A 21,157-nucleotide genomic window follows, 5' to 3' on the forward strand; every position below is an offset into this window, starting at 1 on the left:
CCGTGTTATTCCATGAACTTACAGACTTTTTCTATGAAAGAATGTATTTTTAAGGACCTTCGATAATTGTTGAAATGAGAAATGCTATGGGTTTTGAAACAACTTAAGTGAAGACATTACATGTTTATTTTGTACCAAGGATGTGCTATTATTAATATACTGACCTTACTTTTCCTCAGTTCCTCACTTAAGTTTTTTTTGTTTTTATAAGCACTTGTGCACTTTCATCATGGCAGACGAAAGAGACGATACGATTATTGACGATGAATGCGCGAACGTCTTGTCTGACGTTCCGGACGTCTTGGCCGATTGGGAAGAAGACATCGGATATCAAAAAAATGAAAGTAAAGCAGAATCGTCTGAAGATAGTGAAATACGTCCAAGAAGAGTTCGGCGAACGCTACGGTTGCCAACTGATTCGGATGAATCAGACGAAGAAGACAGACTGTGATTTAGTGAGGACCAATAATAAATCTGAAGGATCTCCGGGTCCACACATATTTCCCAAAGATATACCCAGTGTTGTGGATATTGTAGAATTATATATTGGGAAGATCTATTTGAATATATTAGCAACGAAACCAACAAGTTTTACAGTCAAAACTGCAATAGAAGGAAACTGGATTTAAAAAAAAAAAAAAATTGTCGACGTTACGGGACCCAAACTTAGAAAATGGTTTTGGCTTGCTATCCTTATGGGAACTGTAAAAAATGCAAGGATCGATGATTATTGGTCAACGAATCCGTTAATAAACACACCGATATTTTGCAAAACGATATCCCGCAACCGATTCAGACAAATATTTTCATTTTCACATTTTTCCGACGACAACAATAAACCGGATAATGCCAACCGGCTTTTGAAAGTGAAATTCGTAAGTGATTATTTTTCCAAAAAGTTTAAAGAAACGTTTAATCTAAGTCAAAACATCTCAATTGATGAAGGAATGATACCATGACATGGACAGTTAAATTTTAAAGTTTACAATCCGTCGAAAATTACGGAATATGGTATACTCATTGGGATGTTTGTGATACGAGAACGGGATACATTTCTTCACTCAAGATACCTACTGGCCCTGGACAACCTTTAGCAAAAACTGTGATGGAACTATTGACACCTTCTTATGGAAAGTGGCATCACCTCTAAATGGATAATTATTATAACAGTGCAAGACTTACAGAGAAGTTACTTGAAAAGAAAATTCGAGTCTGTGGAACGATACGGCAAAATAGAGGATTTCCGGAAAAATTAAAGCGCGCTAAAGTCAATGTGTTTGAAGCTCTTCATCAACGGAAAGGTGACAGGCGGCCGGCGACAATCCAAGTAATCCGAATTAGCGCTGCCGGCGCCAAGTGAATAAAATTTTACGAGACGTGCGGACGGCAAAGTGTTAATATTTACAAAAAATATGAGTGTTAGCTTCAGTTTCGAACGGCACTCCCCCTCCAGCGCGTGGCATTTTCCCTACAACGCCTGCCCCAATAACCCCCAGCACTACCGCTCTCCCCACGCATGCCCTGCCATTTGCATATCTACCGGCCGCGATATTCTGCGCGGACTCCAGCTCGAATAATAAAAAAGGAGGTACTGAATCGAACTAAATTAATCTACAACACAACTTGACTAAGAGAAGGGATCAAAAAAGAATTGCTCTGTGCACTATGGGACTTAACATCTGAGGTCATCAGTCCCCTAGAACTACTTAAACTACTTAACTACTTAAAACTACTTAAAACTAACTAATCTAAGGACATCACACACATCCATGCCCGAGGCAGGATTAAAACCTGCGACCGTAGCAGTCACGCGGTTCCGGACTGAAGCGCCTAGAACCGCTCGGCCACACATGCCGGTGAGAAGGGATCGGTTGATAGGACACATCCTGAGGCATCAAGCAACCAATAGTTTGGTAATGGATGGAAGTGTTGGGGTAAAAATTGTAGAGGGCTCAGATACAGTAAGCAGGTTGAAATGGATGTAGGTTGCAGTACTTACACAGAGGTGAAGAGTCATGCACGGGATAGGCTGGCTTAGAGAGCTGCAACAGACCAGTCTTTGGACTAAAGATCACAACAACAACAACTGTGACACATTACGAAATGTGAGAAGAGTCATTCAAAACAAGTGACACAGTATCATGTTCTTGAACAACAATTCTCGGCCACACCCTCCCCTAAAAGAAAAAGAATGTGAATTGTTAAGCCAGCTCAAATGGGGAAATTTTTAACATCCACCCTACAGCCCAGATTTTGTTCCGTGTGATTTTTACTTCTTCATGCAAATGGAAAAATGACTTTGCTCTCAACTTTTTTAACTCTAATGAAAACTTCCACATGGTGTCCTGGACTGGCTTCATCATCAGAAGGCTGAATTTTATGCAAAAGTCCATAATAAACACTAAAAGCTGAATGGTGAAAGTGTGGGGAAGTAATACAATTTTTTTAAGAGCTCTGTAAGATAGTTACTGTGGCATCCGTCACACAGCATGCCGACTGAGGGAAGAAAGCAGGAAGATAAGTGTTTAAAGATAAGTGTTTATTTTTCCCATCAATGACGAGCTCATTCCAGATGGGGCAAGAACTCGCATTGGGCAGAATGGAGCAGGAAATCGATTGTAGCCCTCTCAAAGGATATGCACCAATGAACCGAAATATTACGACGACCATCCACTCGCGAAGTTGTAACCGGCACCTATACCTCCTCCTCTGCAGTTTAAAAACTTCTGCAGGGCGGATCTTGCTACAGAAGACAGGAGCTGCAAGCAACAGCATGGAGAGCACCAACAACAACGCCAAAAGCTCCCTTCGACTGTGGTTCCATATTCAGAGAGCTATGAGAAACTGAACAGCTGGATGGAACAAAACTGTACTCGCAACTTCTCACTGAAACAAGCAGGCAGAACAGACCGAAACTCGCCCTTACGTCCACAGCGGACTACGTCGTGGTAATCAGCGTGGCTGGAGCGGAAGGAATTCTGTGTTACAACTTCCCCCACGGTACGTCCACTGCTCATCAGGGCGCTCACTCATGGAATTCCCCAATCTCATACCAGCGGAGGGACAGAAGAAGGTTTCATCGCCACTGTACGCCAAAAACTTCCTGGGAAGCAGAAAGTCACTCCTGTAGTGGTGGCTGTTCTTGCGGATACTGAAGAGAATCAGAAAAATGCTACAGATGAATACTTTGCCACTTAGTAGTCAAAGTAGAGAGCTGCGCGCCACCAGGTGCCCGACGCAACGCTACCAATGCAAGGATTTTTTTGCAGGTACATCTACATTGCACCATACTGTCAATGTGCAGAGAAGGCCACGATAGTCGGTCACTGCCCCTTCCCTTCCCATCTTCGAAGTATGCCAACTGTGGTGGCCAACAACCTGATAACTACAGGGGGTCTCAGCTGCAGAAAGGTGCCAGTCGACGCATGGGAGCTCTACTACCATTAGAGGAGGACAAGAAACCGGCAACCGCCGTCAAGAGATGCAGCGATGTGGCACCACAGACTCCACAACGATGAGAAAGCCCTATGAAACAACCTTTTGTTCGAGTCAGGCCTGGCACCCTCATATCTGACGTCAACATAGGTCACACCAGAAAATACAACAGTCACCAGTATGACACGGCGAGCCACACTGCGGAGTGTACTGGGCCCATGAGAAATACAGGTCCCACAACGAACTTGTGACGTTGCACTGGTCGCCTTGTCCATCACACTTCGTGAATGCTCAGCTCCATGCAAGTCCCACGGGAAATAAATATGTCAATGAGATGGAAGACATTTTGACAACAAGACCAAAATTTAATATACCCAACCAGCACGTACAGTAGCACACAACACCAGCCAAGAATACCCAGACCTCGCCCCCATCATGGAACCACTAACACAAGACATCCCACTTCCCCCACACCTGACCCAAAGACACAGAAACTAACCCCAGAATACACACCATAGACCTAAGTTACACTTAAAAAGTAGCATAGAAATAATAAATTAAACATTAAAAGTAGCATACACATCAAAATTACTGTACTTCTATCGTATGCTACAACCTCTATATACACTAAAGTATTCAAAAGTATTCAAAGAGAATTTACGGAATAATCATGACGGAAAATACTGTATAATATATAAAATATACACTATATTTCAATATGACTTAAAATCTTTAATATTTAAAACTCAATTTCTAACTTAACTTATTTTTAATATACCTTATTTTACATAATATCTTTGTACTTATTTTATATTTTTGTATTATTGTATTATTTTATTATTTTACATTTTTGCATCTTGGTATATTATATATTTTTGTATACTCAATGCTGTCAACATGACCAAATGCACTTTTGCAAGAAATATTGAATTAATAAATAAACGAATGTACTTGTACAGCAAAAGGCTGAAAAGGGCAATGCAAGCCCTCAAGCAGCCCGCCCACCCCTCTCAGGGGTGGGAGTGAAAAGTGCATTTATATACAAGGCTTAACTTCGTTGTGCACTATTGACAGGTTGCATAGATTCAAACACACAGTTAATAATAATTAAACTCGTCTGTAGTAGTTACTTGCTGCCCACCAGAGACGGCTGCACTCATAAGACCTGCTGTCACATGCTGTGACGCACATACTACAGCCTGTCTTTATCGTGGGTCTCGACTAGAGTAGTGTGACGTCAGACCACAGGTCTCCTGATTCCAGCAATTAGGGCAGCGATCAGCAGCACACAACAAACTCGTGATACTACACAATCAGCCTATGCCAACGAATAGACCAATTGACCAATTTGCAATTTCAACGTGGACCGCCAACAGATACGCTCACCTTTTGGAATTCCGCCACTTTCGACACGAGAAAGAAATAGACCTCTGCTTGATCACAGAAACACATCTCAAGCCTGGTATCCGTGCCATTGTTGCCAATTATTCACGCTACAGCGATGACAATCTTACAGCGGGAGGTGGCACTGTGACATACGATATGCCCCAAAACTCGCATTGGCACTATGTTGCACCTACGGCGGCTGTCCTCATGATGGAGGCCATCGCAGTGGACGTGAGTGTCACAGCGAACTGTAACGTTCATGTCAGTGTACTGGCCACCTCGAGGACGTCTAGACACAGAAGATTTGCGAGAAATTCTGCGACGTCCAGGCAAATAAACTGTGGCTTGCCTTTATAGTGTGAAACACACGGCCTGCAATTCCAGAACGACGAATAACAGTGAACGCCTCCTACTTCACGCACTTAACATACAATATATCCACGTAACGGCAACAGACCAAGATGTACGTGACATGGAAACAGTCACAGCGTTCCGAGACTTCATTTTCGCCGACGTAATTTACACACTCCCGCAGACCAGATTCCCAAAATCCATTCGTAGTATTTACCATCTTCCCAAAACAATATTACGATTTGGCAACAACTGGCGGACTGTCGAAACACTGGGCGGACTGCCGAGAGCAGAGGCGTTCCACTGCCCATTCCAACGAGGAAGGAGTGCCACAAATGCAGCTCCAAGTGCGTGAGCATTGCTGCATTTGTGACATATTTTAGTAAAGTGAGGTGTATAACAGATTCCGTTTTTAAAGGATGAAGGAATCATAAATTCGTTATTTAGAATCTTAAATAAATCAAAATTCAAAATGACTTCTATAACCACATAAAACATTTTGGAAAAACACTGCCACTGTAATGAGGATTATTCTGCTGGTTTTAGTGTATACAAAAAAGAACACAGAACAAGTGTAACCCAAACAATATCTAAGCGTGTATATCGTGTAGGAAACGTGCGGTGCTGTAAATAAAAAAGTCATTCAAGAAAGTTAGTATCCAAGATGAGAAATCTTGTGACATTTAGTTCACGACGCTTTGTATAAGAAGTAGGCAAGTCACAAGTGACGATGTTCTAGCAGAATAATACTAAAGATGTATGCACAGCACCATTAACCTATTAGTAAAGAGTATATACCTGGTCTTGAAGGTTTTCTGCTTTTTTTTTTTTTAATCACTAAGTTAAAAACTGGAAACAGAGCTTTAGGCTTGATTTCTTTGTAATGCGTGAAACTGCAAAGCACGATACAGAATCACACTGAGTCAAAAGAAGACCTCGTAATATAACTACAAGGAAGCAAATGAAGTTTGCACTACATCTGTGATTAGAATAGCCAACAGATAAATCATCAGTTTTCAACTTAATCGTTAGTTCAATTTATATAAGAAAACCGCGCTGAGTTTGCTGAGATATGCTTTGAGTGCTTGAGTATAGGGCATGAGAGAGAAGGGAAATGTTGATATAGGCAGGACCGGTTTGACAACCTCTTTCCATACAAGTGACCTGTCATATGGACCCCCTCCTTCCCCATTTTCCTCGCACACTTTCACCCTTGTCAGTCTTCGCTACTAATTGTGAAGCGCACTGTATACAACTCTTGCGCCTGGGAATCCCTGGCACACATTTAGTAAGCGGCCGCTACTACACTGAGGAGCCAAAGAAACTGGCACATCTGCCAAATATCGTGTAGGGCCCCCGCGAACACGCAGAAGTGCCGCAACACGACGTGGGATGGACTCGACTAATGCCTGAAGTAGTACTGGAGGGAATTGACACCGTGAGTCCTGCAGAGCTGCCCATAAGTCCGTAAGAGTACGAGGGGGTGGAGATCTCTTCTGAACAGCACGTTGCAAGGCATCCCAGATATGCTCAATAATGTTCATGTCTGTAGAGTTCGGTGGCCAGCGGAAGTGTTTAAACTCAGAAGAGTGTTCCTGCATCCACTCTGTAGCAATTCCGCACGTGTGGGGCGTCGTATTGTCCTGCTGGAATTGCCCAAGTCCGCCAGAATGTACAATGGACATGAATGGATGCAGATGATCAGACAGGATGTGTACGTACATGTCATCTCTGAGTCGTCTCTAGACATATCATGGGTCCCATATCACTCCAACTGCACATGCCCTGCTCTATTACAGAGCCTCCACCAGCTTGAACAGTCCCCTGCTCACATGCAGGGTCCATGAATTCATGAGGTTGTCCCCATACCCATACACGTCCATCCGTTCGATACAATTTGAAACGAGACTCGTCCGACCAGTTAACATGTTTCCAATCATCAAGAGTCCAATTTCGGTGTTGATTGGCCCACGCGAAGCGTAAAGCTTTGTGTTGTGCAGTCATCTAGGGTACACAAGTGGCCTTCGGCTCCGAAAGCCCATATCGATGATGTCTCGTTGAATGTTTCGCACTTTTTGATGGCCCAGCAATTTGCGGAAGGGTTGCTCTTCTGTCACGTTGAACAATTCTCTTCAGTCGTCGTTGGTCCCCTTCTTGCAGAATCTTTATTCGGTCGCAGTGATGTTGGAGATATGATGTTCTGCCGAACTTCTGATATTCACAGTACACTCGTGAAATGGCCATACGGAAAAATCCCCACTTCATCGCTACCTCGGAGACGTGTCCCATCGCATGTGCGCCGACTATAACACCATGTTCAAACTCACTTAAATCTTCATAAGCTGCCATTGTAGCAGCAGTAGCCGATCTAAAAACTGCGCCAGACACTTGTTGTCTTATATAGGTGTTGCCAACCGCAACGCCGTATTCTGCCTGTTTACGTATCTCTGAATTTGAATACGCATGCCATACCAGGTTCTTTGACGCTTCAGTGTAGTACTGTAATTATCCATGGGCTAATTTTCGGTACTCGACAGGCGGAGCTGGGCGAGGTGATGGTGTCGCTGTCCTTCCTGCCATCTGCAGAGCGCCTCACAGTCGTCGTGCTGAAGGCTCGCAACCTCAGAATCGTCGACGACACCCGGGCGTCCTCTGGTAATCCCAGTACATAAATAATCACTACATTTCCATTGTCATTATCCTATTGGAATTCCTTAGACTCGTTTAAGTAAAGTTCTAAACATTTTTTTTTACATGCTGACAAAATATTTTTCAACAATATACATGACACAAGGGTATTATATCAAAACAAGTTTAAAATAGTGATGGAGACATGGCTGAAAGAAAAAGCACTCTGTAGCACAAATGAATTTATATATGATGAAAAGGAAGATGATCTTTTATTGTAAATATGATTGTAACAACAAAATTGTAGCGTATGGCACACAACATAACTTGCAGTGTATGTAACCTGTGTTGTAACAAAATTAATTATTTGATGAGTACAAGAAAAGCAATAACTTGCAATAATATTTATATACAGTATGTTAATAATTGTATAATGATGTATCTACTGTCTATGCTTTATATAACATAAGAGTTGTTCACATATAACTAAGTCACTTCAATTCAGTTCATAGCAAAGGAGGCTAATTATGTCTTCGAGCCGACTCCGTACATCGGTTGTGTAGGTGTGCAGGTATTCTCATTATCAACGCAATTCAGTTGCATAAGTAGTTGGGGTAACAAACGGAATGAATTATTTCGCAACAAGTCACAGGCAACCGAGTATTTCTGCTTAAACTCTGACTAAGTACAGCAGTAGAATTTGGACTCGCCCTGTATTTCCTCTCTGTCAGACGTTAGCTGAATGAAATTCAAAATCACACACTGTCATCAGTTCACACAAAAATGATGTTTTTTAGAAATGTTATGTTTATACTTTACACAACTGTATCATGGAAGTTGCATCCTGATTATTTGACAAGTGTTCACAAGAAATACTAGAGGGGTTTCTGTAGAGGCAGAGCATGTTGCTCAATGGATGACACTGCCAAATTTTTCAATCCACTGCATCATTAATATCACAAATGGACCAAATTTACTCTAATTCTGACGTATTTAATAAACGCCATAGACGACCTTCGACGAATTGCAGTATTAGAAAGTGAAATTGTGATCGTGTCTCCAATCTTGTAGAACAAAACTATTAAAATACCATTTTCAAGTATTGCCTAAAAGCCAATTCCTGTCCCTTCCCACTTTCTCCTGGTGTCAGCAACGTTAATTTTCATTTATTTCCAGTCATTATTTCTACAGAAGGTAAGGCACGTTAAACTCACATTCAAGAGCCGTCATTTTTGATTCCCAATCTGGACGTCCCAGTTTGAGTTTTCGGTGTTTTCTCCTAATAAATCCGGCCAATGCTGATGTAGTTCTTTACTTAAAATAACAGTTGTTTGCTGCTACCTTCTCTTCCTAAACTGAGCTAATGATCTGCCTGTAATGATCTACCTGTTGATGCAGCTTTAAATACTAAATTTACCTGTTCTGGTATGTATACATGGTGGTCCTAAATTATATGGCAAAAAAGTAACGGCAGGTAGAGGGGACCGAAATAAGAAAATGTCTGATAGGAATGTGCGTGCAGTAATGCTGCCTTGAGTCGGTAGATTCCTGATGACTGCAGCGTATAGAAGCACTTCACTGGCTTCGTTCCCGAATCTCGAGCAGCATACATTGTTTCGCCAATGCGGAGCTGGCCAACAAGCATTTCATGTCTGGGGCTGCATAAGGAAATAGATTATCTGCTCAAAGCATGTACAGTGAGTGATTCCGTGATAGGAATCTGCCGGATAACCGAACATTTGAACGTCTTCATCGGGAGTTACGCATGAGTGGATCATTTTATGCTTCCAGGGGCGAAACTGGCAGTGGAAGATACAGCCAAACTTCTGCAGTGGATGAAGGATATTAAACACAGTAGAGGATAATCCTTCAACAAGCTCGAGAGCTGTAGGACGTGCATTGAGTGGGTGCCATCAAAATGTCTTGAGGAATTTATAAGAAGACAGAATGCATTCACATCATTTACAGAGAGTGCAACCAATGACCCCTGATGATTGTCTTCCATGTCTCAACTTTTCTCGTTGGTATCTACAGCAGACTGCAGACAATAAAACCTTCCCTCCAGATGTTTTATCTACTGATGAGGCTACCTTTACACAATAGAATATGTTGAACATCCCTAATTGTCACCAGTGGGCTTATGGCAACCCACATGGCTCAATAGGACATGCCTGCCGAGAAAAGTTTTCCATTAATACTTGTGCAGGCATTGTGCACAATAACTTAATAGGACCGTACATTCTACCTAGTCGTTTAACTGGTCACACATACAACAACTTCCTACAGGGGGTCTTTACTGAACATCTGGGCAATGTTCCTCTAGCTGTCTGCAGACGAATGTGGTTCCAGCATGATGGAGCGCCAGCTCACTTCAGTCGAAACGTCAGGAATCACCTGGACTCTGTCTATGGCCAGCAGTAGATAGGATGGGGCAGTCTCATTCTCCTGATTTAACCTGCGTGAATTTTCTCTTGTGGGGTCATATGGAAAGCCTGGTGTACGAGAGACCTGTCATATCTGAAGATGTAGTTGCTCACGTGTCTGTTGCTGCTGGACACATGATCAACATGCCTGATGTCTTTTCTAATGTACGCCAATCCATGCGCCATCACTTTGAATCATGTATCACTAGTGGCTGCTCTTTCGAGCACCTCTTGGAAACTATTAATAAATTTCTGATGTCATTTGCCTTTTCAGTTTCCTGTGAATTGTACTGCTGTAGAAGTTAGTGCTGTAATGTGTCATTACCGTACATGCATTCCTATATGATATCTGCTTATTTAGGTCCCCACCACCTACCTTTACATTTTTGACATACAGTTTAGGACCATCTTGTATACTACATTCGTAGTACTGTTGAAATTAGTCAATGGATCATAGAAAATTTTCGAGCACCCAATTTTCACAAATGATAAAATAAATTGTGCATCCTTCTTAAACATAGTTGTTAATTCTTTATTTACATGATGTCACTATGCAACACCACAGTTTTTCAAGTCAATTACATAGTCAACTAGGGAAATCATAGCAGAACTATGATGGTTCCCATTACCTACTGGTTTATGACATCCAATTTGGGTAGTTGCTTCTGCAAATCATGTGTTCTTCACTATCTGCACCAATAAGAAGTTTTTAAGTCCTTTTGCATGTATTCTGTGTTGCATAATTTTTTTTCTTATTTATGGCGATACGTGTCCAAAATTTAATTTGTTTAAGGCAATCAGACTTATCTGCTTCATATTATTTCACAATACTGCAAGTATGGTTTTGTAGTCAATAACAAATCCATGTGTAATTTTAGTCCATAACCACAGAAAACTGCAGGAATGATTACGCCTTTTGTGTGGACCAAGGCATCATGGACATTGCATGCTGAATATTTGATAAGTAATGCTTTAGATATTCACAATAAATACTAGAGACTCTTCTCTGCTAAACAATTATAGTAGTGTATTCTTCTGCAGGATACTCAGTTTATGGTTTGATATTTGATTGTGGTGCATTATGTATAATTTGAGAAAATATGGCTTCCTCTTTCTGACTTTCAGTTAATTTTGCTTCTCTGTTTTGTAGTTTATGGTGAAATAAATTGCATCTTCATTAAATTCAAATCATGTGTCAACTACACAACAACATCCTTCATTTTTTCCATTTTCAGATGTTTTTGGGTATGTAATGCATAATGCAATGCTGTGTTGTCTCCTTTGGACACAGACATGTTGAACATAGGGAGAGGCAGCCCTACACAGAAGTGCGAGGAGTGCACTGCAGCAGGGTGGTGCACAGTCGAGCACAGGGATAAGTAGTAATTTGTACTCAAAAGGTCCTGCCAGGATTACTTGTTTTGTTTGGCAGATAAACATGGGCAACAGATCCATTTTGAATGAGTGACTGGCTTCCAAACATTTGAGGCTCACATTTTATTCGACCCTCTATTATGCTGAATTGAAATTTGTGACATTGTCAACAATTTTGCAAAAAGTATAGCTTTGGTAGTAAAATCTCTGTAAATATTTTTGTTATTTTCAAAACTGAATGACTGATTAAATGTTTTGATGTTTATGTGTGTCAATAAACAAAGATCTTATAAAATGTTTTTTTCTTATAAATACACAAACAAAATTAATATCCTAATTGAGTTTTGAATATCAGGGCTAGATCCTGATGGTCTAGGAGGTAGAGCAGTAGACTCCAGTCCCAGAGGTCCAGTTCAATACTACATAGTGGTGGGGATTTTTCCTCATTCCAATCCATCCAGGATGCCCCAGGTCCACGAAGTCTGCTTCAAGTGCACACTGGGATCTTTCTCAGAGGTAAAAGGTAGCCGGGGCACCACCCTCCCCCTCCTTGTATCACAGTGATGAAAGACTGCACTCTACCAGCAGTCAGGGCAATAGCCCAGTCACGGGCTGTGAGCCACAGACTTTACTTTATCTTTTTAGTCCTGGATTAAGTAGTCAACCTAACTTCAACATCAGATGGAGGCTCATTGGTAGTTCTCTCATTCCACTGGCAGATGAGCTGGGACTGTCTCTGGATGTAGGTTACATATTGCCCTTTCTGCTCATGGCATAATGTTGGGGGCAAGAATCAGATCATACCATGACAGAATAGTTTGGGAAAAGCAAACTCAAAATTGGGAACTAATGTTCCAGGTTACAAACAAATGTCTCAGTGTACACAAAACACCAACAGGAAGCTTTTAATATGTAGACATCTCTTTCATGGAAGGGTAATCAGGAGCACTGACCTGTGTTGACTGATAAATTTGGCACATGGACAGCCTTTGAGACTGTCTTACCACTTAAGACACATCTCCCATGGGGAGAATGTTGGAAGTATTGTCTTGCTGTTACTCACTTGTTGTTCACTTCAACCTGCCAACAGACCCCTTCGTGAAAGTGGCACTGGTGCAAGGTGGCAAGCGTGTCAAGAAGAAGAAGACGGGTGTCCACCGGAACACAGTGAACCCTGTGTTCAACGAGGCACTCACTTTTGACGTCAGTCGAGAGGCACTTTCACGAAGCAGTCTTGAGATCCAGGTAGGCACATATTCCTAACCACTGGTGCTGTGACCAGTTCTCCTCTAGACATTATATTGATTTATAGTCCCACATCTGTGGGCAATACAATTTCTTGGAATTTTCTCTCTGATACTTGCTAATTTTTGTCTCACAGCTATTAAGCTTTGGTCCAATACTAGGTGCAAATTCACAATTTTATCTACATTGACATTTACAATCTGTGCAGTTGTACATTTCTGAACATTTGAAGCAAATTCCAATCCTTCAACCACTTTAAAGTCTTTCAAGATCTGACTGAATACATGTGCAGATGTTTCCCAGTATTTCATTATACATAACTGCATCATTTATGAAAAGTCTGAGGTTAGTATTAATATTGTTTACAAGGTCTTTAACATACACTGTGAACACAAGGGTTACAACACACTTCCCAGGGGCACATCTTAATTTACTTCTAAATCTCTTGATGACTCTCCATCCAAGTTAATACGCTGCATTCTCTCTAATAATAAATCCTCAACCCAATCACAAATTTTGCTTGATACCTCTTATGGCCATACTTCTGATAAGTGAAGACCTCCATAAAACCAGCCAAATTAAAAGTGGAGGGTGATGGCTAGTAAGATTGAAACAGGAGGAAGAAGGGGGCAGGGTGTAGGACTAATGACCTTCTCCATGCAAACCAGCATTGATTCCAAACTATGAGTCTTTCAAAAATCAATTTACACTTTTTCACGTGAAATCATGTAAGCCATGGATCAAAGCAGTCAGGTAGCTGCAGTATTTCTTCACTTCTGAAATGCATTTGAATCAATCTGTTCTGTCAAAGCCTCTGCATTTCTGCAGAACTACTGCACTTACATCCATCTGAGCTTGCATACTCTACTCAAACCATCGTCTTCCTCTACAATTTTTACCGCCAACAGTTCTTTCCATTACCAAATTGGCTGTTCCTTGATGTCTCAGGATGTGTCCTCTCATCCATCATCTTCCTTTAATCAAGCTGTGCCCTAAATTTCCTTTTTCCTCAGTTCCATTCAGTACTCCCTCAGTAGTTATTTGAATATCCATCCAGTATTCAACTTTCTTATGTAGCATCACATTTCAAAAGCTTATATTCTTTTCTTCTGTGAACTGCTTATCATCCATGTTTCACTTTTGTGCAAGGCAATGCTATATACAAATATCTTTGAAAAAGCTTCTCAACATTTAAATTTATATTCATAGTTAACAAATTCCTATTTTCCAGAAATCTTTTCCTTGCTGTTATCACCCTGCACTTTATACCCTCTCCACTTTGGCCATCATCAGTAATTTTGTTCCCAAATAACAATATTCACCTATTTCTTTTAGAGCCTCATGTCTCATTTTCTAACTTAATTCTGTAAGCATCACCTGATTAATCCAACTACATTCCATCACTGTTGGTTTTTCCTCCATCTTAGAACCTCTCTTTCAGACATTATCTGCTCACCTTGATTCATCTTCCAAGTCCTCTGCCACCTTTGACTGTGTCACAGTGTCATTGGTGAACCTCAGGTTTTTTATTTCTTCTCCCTGTATTATAATTTCTTTTTCACATTTTTTCTCCTTGATATCCTTTATTGCTTGCTCAGTATAGTGAGTGAATAACATTATGGAGAGGCAACAGACCTGTCTCATCCTATTCTCAACTGCTGCTTGCTTTTCAGAAAATACTGTACATCCCTTCAAAATCATTTGTCCCAAATTTCTAGAAGTACAAGTGTCATGCAGTTGATTTAAGAACTGTAATGGCAAGAAACTTTCACAACATCAGTAACCTCAAAACTTACACAAAAATAAATTGAAATGAGAATTTACCTTCCTTAAATTTCACTTAGCACTACTACAAACACAGGGCTGCAGTCTGTAATTTTCTAGAATTCCTTGCCATTTTTATGCTGCTTTACTCTCCAAAAATGAGCTGAAGAAATTTAAAAATTCATATAATTGTATAAAAGTGTACTGTGACACTTTCACTCAAAAATATTTTTGGTTTGATTATATTGATATAGATTAGTACTTGTTCCATAGATTATAAATACAACACTTTGTAACATTGTGGAACATGTCAGTTTAATAAAAGTTCTTTATATATCATAACTCAATGTTTTTAAATAACTGTGATTACTAATTTATATCTCAAAATTCAGTAGGAGGAGTTGTCTTTCAGAAATTCTTTTAATTTGTTTTTAAATACTGGTTCACTATCTGTCAGACTTTTGATGCTATTTGGTAAGTGACAAAAAACTTTTGTGGCAGCATAATTCACCCTTTTCTGTGCCAAATTTAGATTTAACATAGAATAGTGAAGATCAGTCTTTCTGCTAGTGTTGTAGCTATGTGCATTACTATTGCTTTTGAATTTGGATGGGTTATTAATAACAAATTTCATATATATTTAGAAGCTAATGTAAATGTCCTTATTTCCGTAAATAAATGTCTTGCAATATTGTCTTGGTCGGGCTCCAGCTTACATTCTGATAACACACATTTGTGTAATGCATCCTTTCTCCTTAATGATAAACTACCCCAAATACACTCCTGGAAATGGAAAAAAGAACACATTGACACCGGTGTGTCAGACCCACCATACTTGCTCCGGACACTGCGAGAGGGCTGTACAAGCAATGATCACACGCACGGCACAGCGGACACACCAGGAACCGCGGTGTTGGCCGTCGAATGGCGCTAGCTGCGCAGCATTTGTGCACCGCCGCCGTCAGTGTCAGCCAGTTTGCCGTGGCATACGGAGCTCCATCGCAGTCCTTAACACTGGTAGCATGCCGCGACAGCGTGGACGTGAACCGTATGTGCAGTTGACGGACTTTGAGCGAGGGCGTATAGTGGGCATGCGGGAGGCCGGGTGGACGTACCGCCGAATTGCTCAACACGTGGGGCGTGAGGTCTCCACAGTACATCGATGTTGTCGCCAGTGGTCGGCAGAAGGTGCACGTACCCGTTGACCTGGGACCGGACCGCAGCGACGCACGGGTGCACGCCAAGACCGTAAGATCCTACGCAGTGCCGTAGGGGACCGCACCGCCACTTCCCAGCAAATTAGGGACACTGTTGCTCCTGGGGTATCGGCGAGGACCATTCGCAACCGTCTCCATGAAGCTGGGCTATGGTCCCGCACACCGTTAGGCCATCTTCCGCTCACGCCCCTACATCGTGCAGCCCGCCTCCAGTGGTGTCGCGACAGGCGTGAATGGAGGGACGAATGGAGACGTGTCGTCTTCAGCGATGAGAGTCGCTTCTGCCTTGGTGCCAATGATGGTCGTATGCATGTTTGGCGCCGTGCAGGTGAGCGCCACAATCAGGACTGCATACGACCGAGGCACACAGGGCCAAACCCGGCATCATGGTGTGGGGAGCGATCTCCTACACTGGCCGTACACCACTGGTGAGCGTCGAGGGGACACTGAATAGTGCACGGTACATCCAAACCGTCATCGAACCAATCGTTCTACCATTCCTAGACCGGCAAGGGAACTTGCTGTTCCAACAGGACAATGCTCGTCCGCATGTATCCCGTGCCACCCAACGTGCTCTAGAAGGTGTAAGTCAACTACCCTGGCCAGCAAGATCTCCGGATCTGTTCCCCATTGAGCATGTTTGGGACTGGATGAAGCGTCGTCTCACGCGGTCTGCACGTCCAGCACGAACGCTGGTCCAACTGAGGTGCCAGGTGGAAATGGCATGGCAAGCCATTCCACAGGACTACATCCAGCATCTCTACGATCGTCTCCATGGGAGAATAGCAGCCTGCATTGCTGCGAAAGGTGGATATACACTGTACTAGTGCCGACATTGTGCATGCTCTGTTGCCTGTGTCTATGTGCCTGTGGTTCTGTCAGTGTGATCATGTGATGTATCTGACCCCAGGAATGTGTCAATAAAGTTTCCCCTTCCTGGGACAATGAATTCACGGTGTTCTTATTTCAATTTCCAGGAGTGTATGATGCTACATGAAAGGACTGAATGAAAATAGGCATAATAAGCTAATTTACTGATATGTTTATCACCAAAATTTGCAATAATCCTAATGGCATAAGTAGCTGAACTCAAACATTTCAGTAGATCATCAATGTATATCTTCATATTCAATCTCTCATTAATGCACACACCCAAAAATTTGGAATATTCTGCCTTAGCTGCAGAATTCTGTTGAAACTGTTTATCATACTCTATATTTATTAATGCTGTTATGCCATTTACTGTACAGAACTGTGTATACTGTGTTTCATTGAAATTTAATGGGAGTCCATTTGCAGAGAACCACTTAACAATTTTCTGGAAGACATTACTTACACTTTCCTCAGCTAATTCTTGTTTGCTGGGTGTGATGATTATACCTGCACCATCATCAAAAACAACTAGCTTTCCATCTTTGTGAATATAGAGTGGCAAGTTATCAATATATTTTATGAACAATAAGGGACCCGCAGCATTTTCTGTTGAAAAGTCTTTCTGAAAACAAAATTGATACTTTGTTAGTACTTTATTTTTACAAGTATGTGAAGCTAATCTAGAATGCATTACTTTTTCAAGAATTTTGGATAATGCTGTCAGAAGTGAGACCTATATCCCTTTTTATGCAATTGCTTAGCACAAGAACATTTCAGTCTATCAGGAAAAATTCCCTGTTTCAGGGAGTTATTACATATGCAGTTGAGAATGCAACTTATCTGTTGGGAACAAGCTTCTAGTACTCTGTTGGGATTGCCATCAATTCCAATTTAGGAAGGGGGTTGGGGGTGGCACACATGAACTATGACCCACCACCGTGTAGATTCATATCTGGTTAAGGTATGTTTCGGTGGCTCACATTTCATCTTCTGCACTGGAGTCATTCTCAGAGGCTATAAATGTGTAGCTATTTTATTTTCCAAGCTGTAGTCTCTGTGGGTGTCAGCTGCATTACGAGAATTGTTAAGAACTGAAATACATAATGCTCCTAAAACATAAATAACCAATGATCAAAATGCTACCGGCAAAAATCTGCATTGTTTCCTCTCCCTATTTTGTCACACACTAGTTCTCTTCCTTCTGCAGCCTCTGACTCTCTTAAATGCCATCATATCACAGTCAGTTAGCAGTCTTGTTTATTCAATTATTATAGATTTCAGTAATCAATCATTACTACTTTCATTTATAGTATACTATCAGTAATAAAATTAATTCTCCTCTACTTAATACTTACTATGGAACAAGAGTTCCACAGATCACTAAGTTTTGCAGTTTTGAATCTGCATTAAGTAACTACTGATAAGTGCTGTAGCAGATGGTAACTGCAACAGCAGTATAGCAAATCACTTATCTAGAGAAAATATTCTATGGTTATCCTGCACAACTGGACAGGAGAACACTGCAAAAATCAACTGTAGTTTGATAGTTTCCCAGAGCTACAAGGGATCATCTGATTGATAACTAGTATTGTCTAACAGCTGTCAAAAGCATTTGCTTGTGTAATTCACAGTGTCATGCTATAGAAGCTCAAATATAATGGAATCATAAATCTTGTTAGTATGCAACTGTTTTTCTGTCTCTCGAACTAAAGTGATGCAGAGTGTCACATTAAGAAACTCAGGAGCTGTGCACAATGAAAGAGTATTTTTAGAATGAGAAATAATCACATTGGGTATACCACAGGGATTGATACATGGTCTGCTTTTATTCTTATACAGTGGTTTGTTTTAACTTGAGACAAAATTTGTAAAGGGAATCTGTCTGTGCTACTAAAGGCACATCCTAACCACCCCTCCTGCATTGGATGGGTCAAATTTGTATATTCAAATGGGAACTCTCCACCCCCACCCCAGTTTTACTGCACATTTGGATTCTGTGCTGACAATACATACAGTGTACTCAAACCACTGTTTTCCATTCATCATACGTGGTGCTGTAATTGACAAATATCAAGTTGACAGTTTTTGCAATTAAGAACTGACACATTTAATTCTACATTTAACTTACAATGTAAATGTAAACCTTTGTGTTCTAAGGCTTGATATGTATGTTCAAAATTTACGTTAATGTTGTAAATATGGTTGTACAGTACAACATCATTAGCCGTTTCAGTGTCTGATTAGAAACTACATTTAGCATGATCTAGGAATGACAATGTGGGTGTAATAGTTTTCTGTGCCTATCAGGATGCTTGATACTGATTTCTTGCATTTCGCTTGATTTCAGAGCAGTGCAGGAACTTGACATGGCTGGATTCAACAAGTCATTGGAAGTTCCCTACAGAAATACTGAACTATGCTGTCTCTGTAGCTGTCCTTAACTGAGAAAGTGTCACCAGTGCAGGATTTTGTGCACAAACTGAGCTCTCAATTACATCCCATAAATGTGTGATAGGATTGATGTCAGGCAACCTGGGTGGCCATATCATTAACTCAGACTGTCCAGAATTGTGGCCTGGTGACATGGTGCATCATTGTTTGGGAACATGAGTAGCTAAAAATGATGTCCAAGCAGCCGAACAAAATTATTACCAGTCAGTGATCAGTTCAGTTGGATCAGAGGACCCAGCTCATTACATGTAAACACAATCTCCACCATATGGAGCCAACACCAGTTACACAGTGCCTTGTTGACCAATGTGGGTCTCTACAGCTTCTGGGGACTGTGCCACACTCAAAACCTACCATCAGCTCTTACCAACTGAAATTGGGACTCATCTGACCAAGCCATAGTTTTCCAGTCATCTAGGGTCCAACTGATACTGTCATGATCCCTGGAGAGGTGCCACAGGTGATTTCGCACTGTTAGCAAAGGCACTTGTCAGTCATCTGCCGCTATAGCCCATTAAGGCCACATTTTACCACATTGTCTTAATGGATATGTTTGTCATATGTCCCTCATTCTTTTCTGGGGTTATTTCATGCAGTGCTGCTTGTCCGTTAGCGCTGACAACTCTACACGTATGCTGCTGCTCTCAGTTGTTAAGTGAAGACCCGCAACCACTGCACTGCCTGTGGTGATAGGTAATGCTTGAAATTTGGTATTCTCAGCACACACTTGAACCAATCTCATAGACTAACATACAGCCAGAAGAGCAGTGTGCTAACCACATGCCATTCCATATCCGCATGCAGTGATACCTGTGGGCTGAGGAAGACACATTGGCCAGTCAATACCTTTGGGCCTTCACAGCCTGTTAGGGCGGAGTTTAGTTTTTAAGCATACACTTGAAGCTGTGGACCTCCGAACATTGAATTCCCTAAAAGTTTCTGTAATAGAATCTCATATGCATCTAGCTCTAACTACCATTCTGTGATCATAGTCTGTTAATTCCCATCCTGTGGCCATGATCACATCATCAGAAACCTTTTCATATGAATCACCTAAGTACAAATGATAGTTCCAACAATGCACTGCCCTTTTGTACCTCGAGTACGTGATACTACTGCCATCTGTATATGTGCATATTACTACCCCATGACTTTTGCCACCTCAGTTAATGTAATAAACGTTTGTCTTCAGGTGCTGCATGACAGTCTACTGGGCCCTAGTGAGCTGCTTGGACGTGTATTGCTGGGCAGTGACTGTGGATCCCCCACGGATCGCGCCTTCTTCTCTGAGGCAGTTGCTAGCAAGACAGCAACAGCACGCTGGCTGCAGCTTAGTGAACCTCAATGAGCCTGAGAACTGAGACACACTAGTATGGCATGAAGGGAGCCCACAGCCCAGAAGAGAACAGTTACCAAAGATCCCATGAGAATGTTACCTGTGGGTTTTGTCAAAGTTAATTATTGGTAGGAAATGAGACAGGCTTGTGCCAGCCAAGAAAGGGAAATTCATAAAATTTTTGATGACCAGCTCCTTCCAATGTGTTTTGCGACTAGGTCTGCATTTTGTTCCACCCTAATGTTGTGATTGCACTCATCCAACACTTTCAACTGGTTACACAAACTCCAGTTATCTTCCAGGATGTTTAAGGACAAGACCTGCATCTCCAAGAAACTTTACATCATTTCTGAAAGTTGTATTGATTGATAATTGTGAGTTGATAATAGATGAATTAAGTCCTTTAAGATGTATCAAGATAAACAACTTCCTTCTTTTCATATAAATAGCTTTGAAAACAGAACATGAGATTCACTGAATTAAACATTTGTTTTGGTTTTGTTTTGCACTGTCCCTGTTCACTGAAACTGTTCATTTGAGGTGTTATTTACCTTCCAATTTCTCTCATGGTTCCCCTGGCATTATTGAGTAGGAACACATGGGTGCAAAAATAAATTGCACTACTCAGTTACAAATTGCTGTTGTTGAGGAAAATTTACTTTCTTGCATGCCTT

The 21,157-nt window shown here is 41.3% G+C and overlaps 1 protein-coding gene across 1 annotated transcript in view; it reads left to right on the forward strand.

Moving 5' to 3' along the window:
* Positions 1–20,779, forward strand: part of LOC124795889 (synaptotagmin-5) — a 117,457-nt gene extending 96,678 nt beyond the window's left edge. Inside the window, exons 8-10 of the mRNA XM_047259969.1 lie at positions 7,710–7,827; positions 12,688–12,842; positions 20,340–20,779. Of these exons, the coding sequence (XP_047115925.1) occupies positions 7,710–7,827; positions 12,688–12,842; positions 20,340–20,495 (429 nt within the window). The 3' untranslated portion in view covers positions 20,496–20,779. The remainder of the gene's footprint in view (positions 1–7,709; positions 7,828–12,687; positions 12,843–20,339) is intronic.
* Positions 20,780–21,157: the final 378 nt, after the last annotated feature.

Source organism: Schistocerca piceifrons, chromosome 4 (assembly GCF_021461385.2).
Source record: "Schistocerca piceifrons isolate TAMUIC-IGC-003096 chromosome 4, iqSchPice1.1, whole genome shotgun sequence".
Taxonomy (NCBI): Eukaryota; Metazoa; Arthropoda; class Insecta; order Orthoptera; family Acrididae; genus Schistocerca; species Schistocerca piceifrons.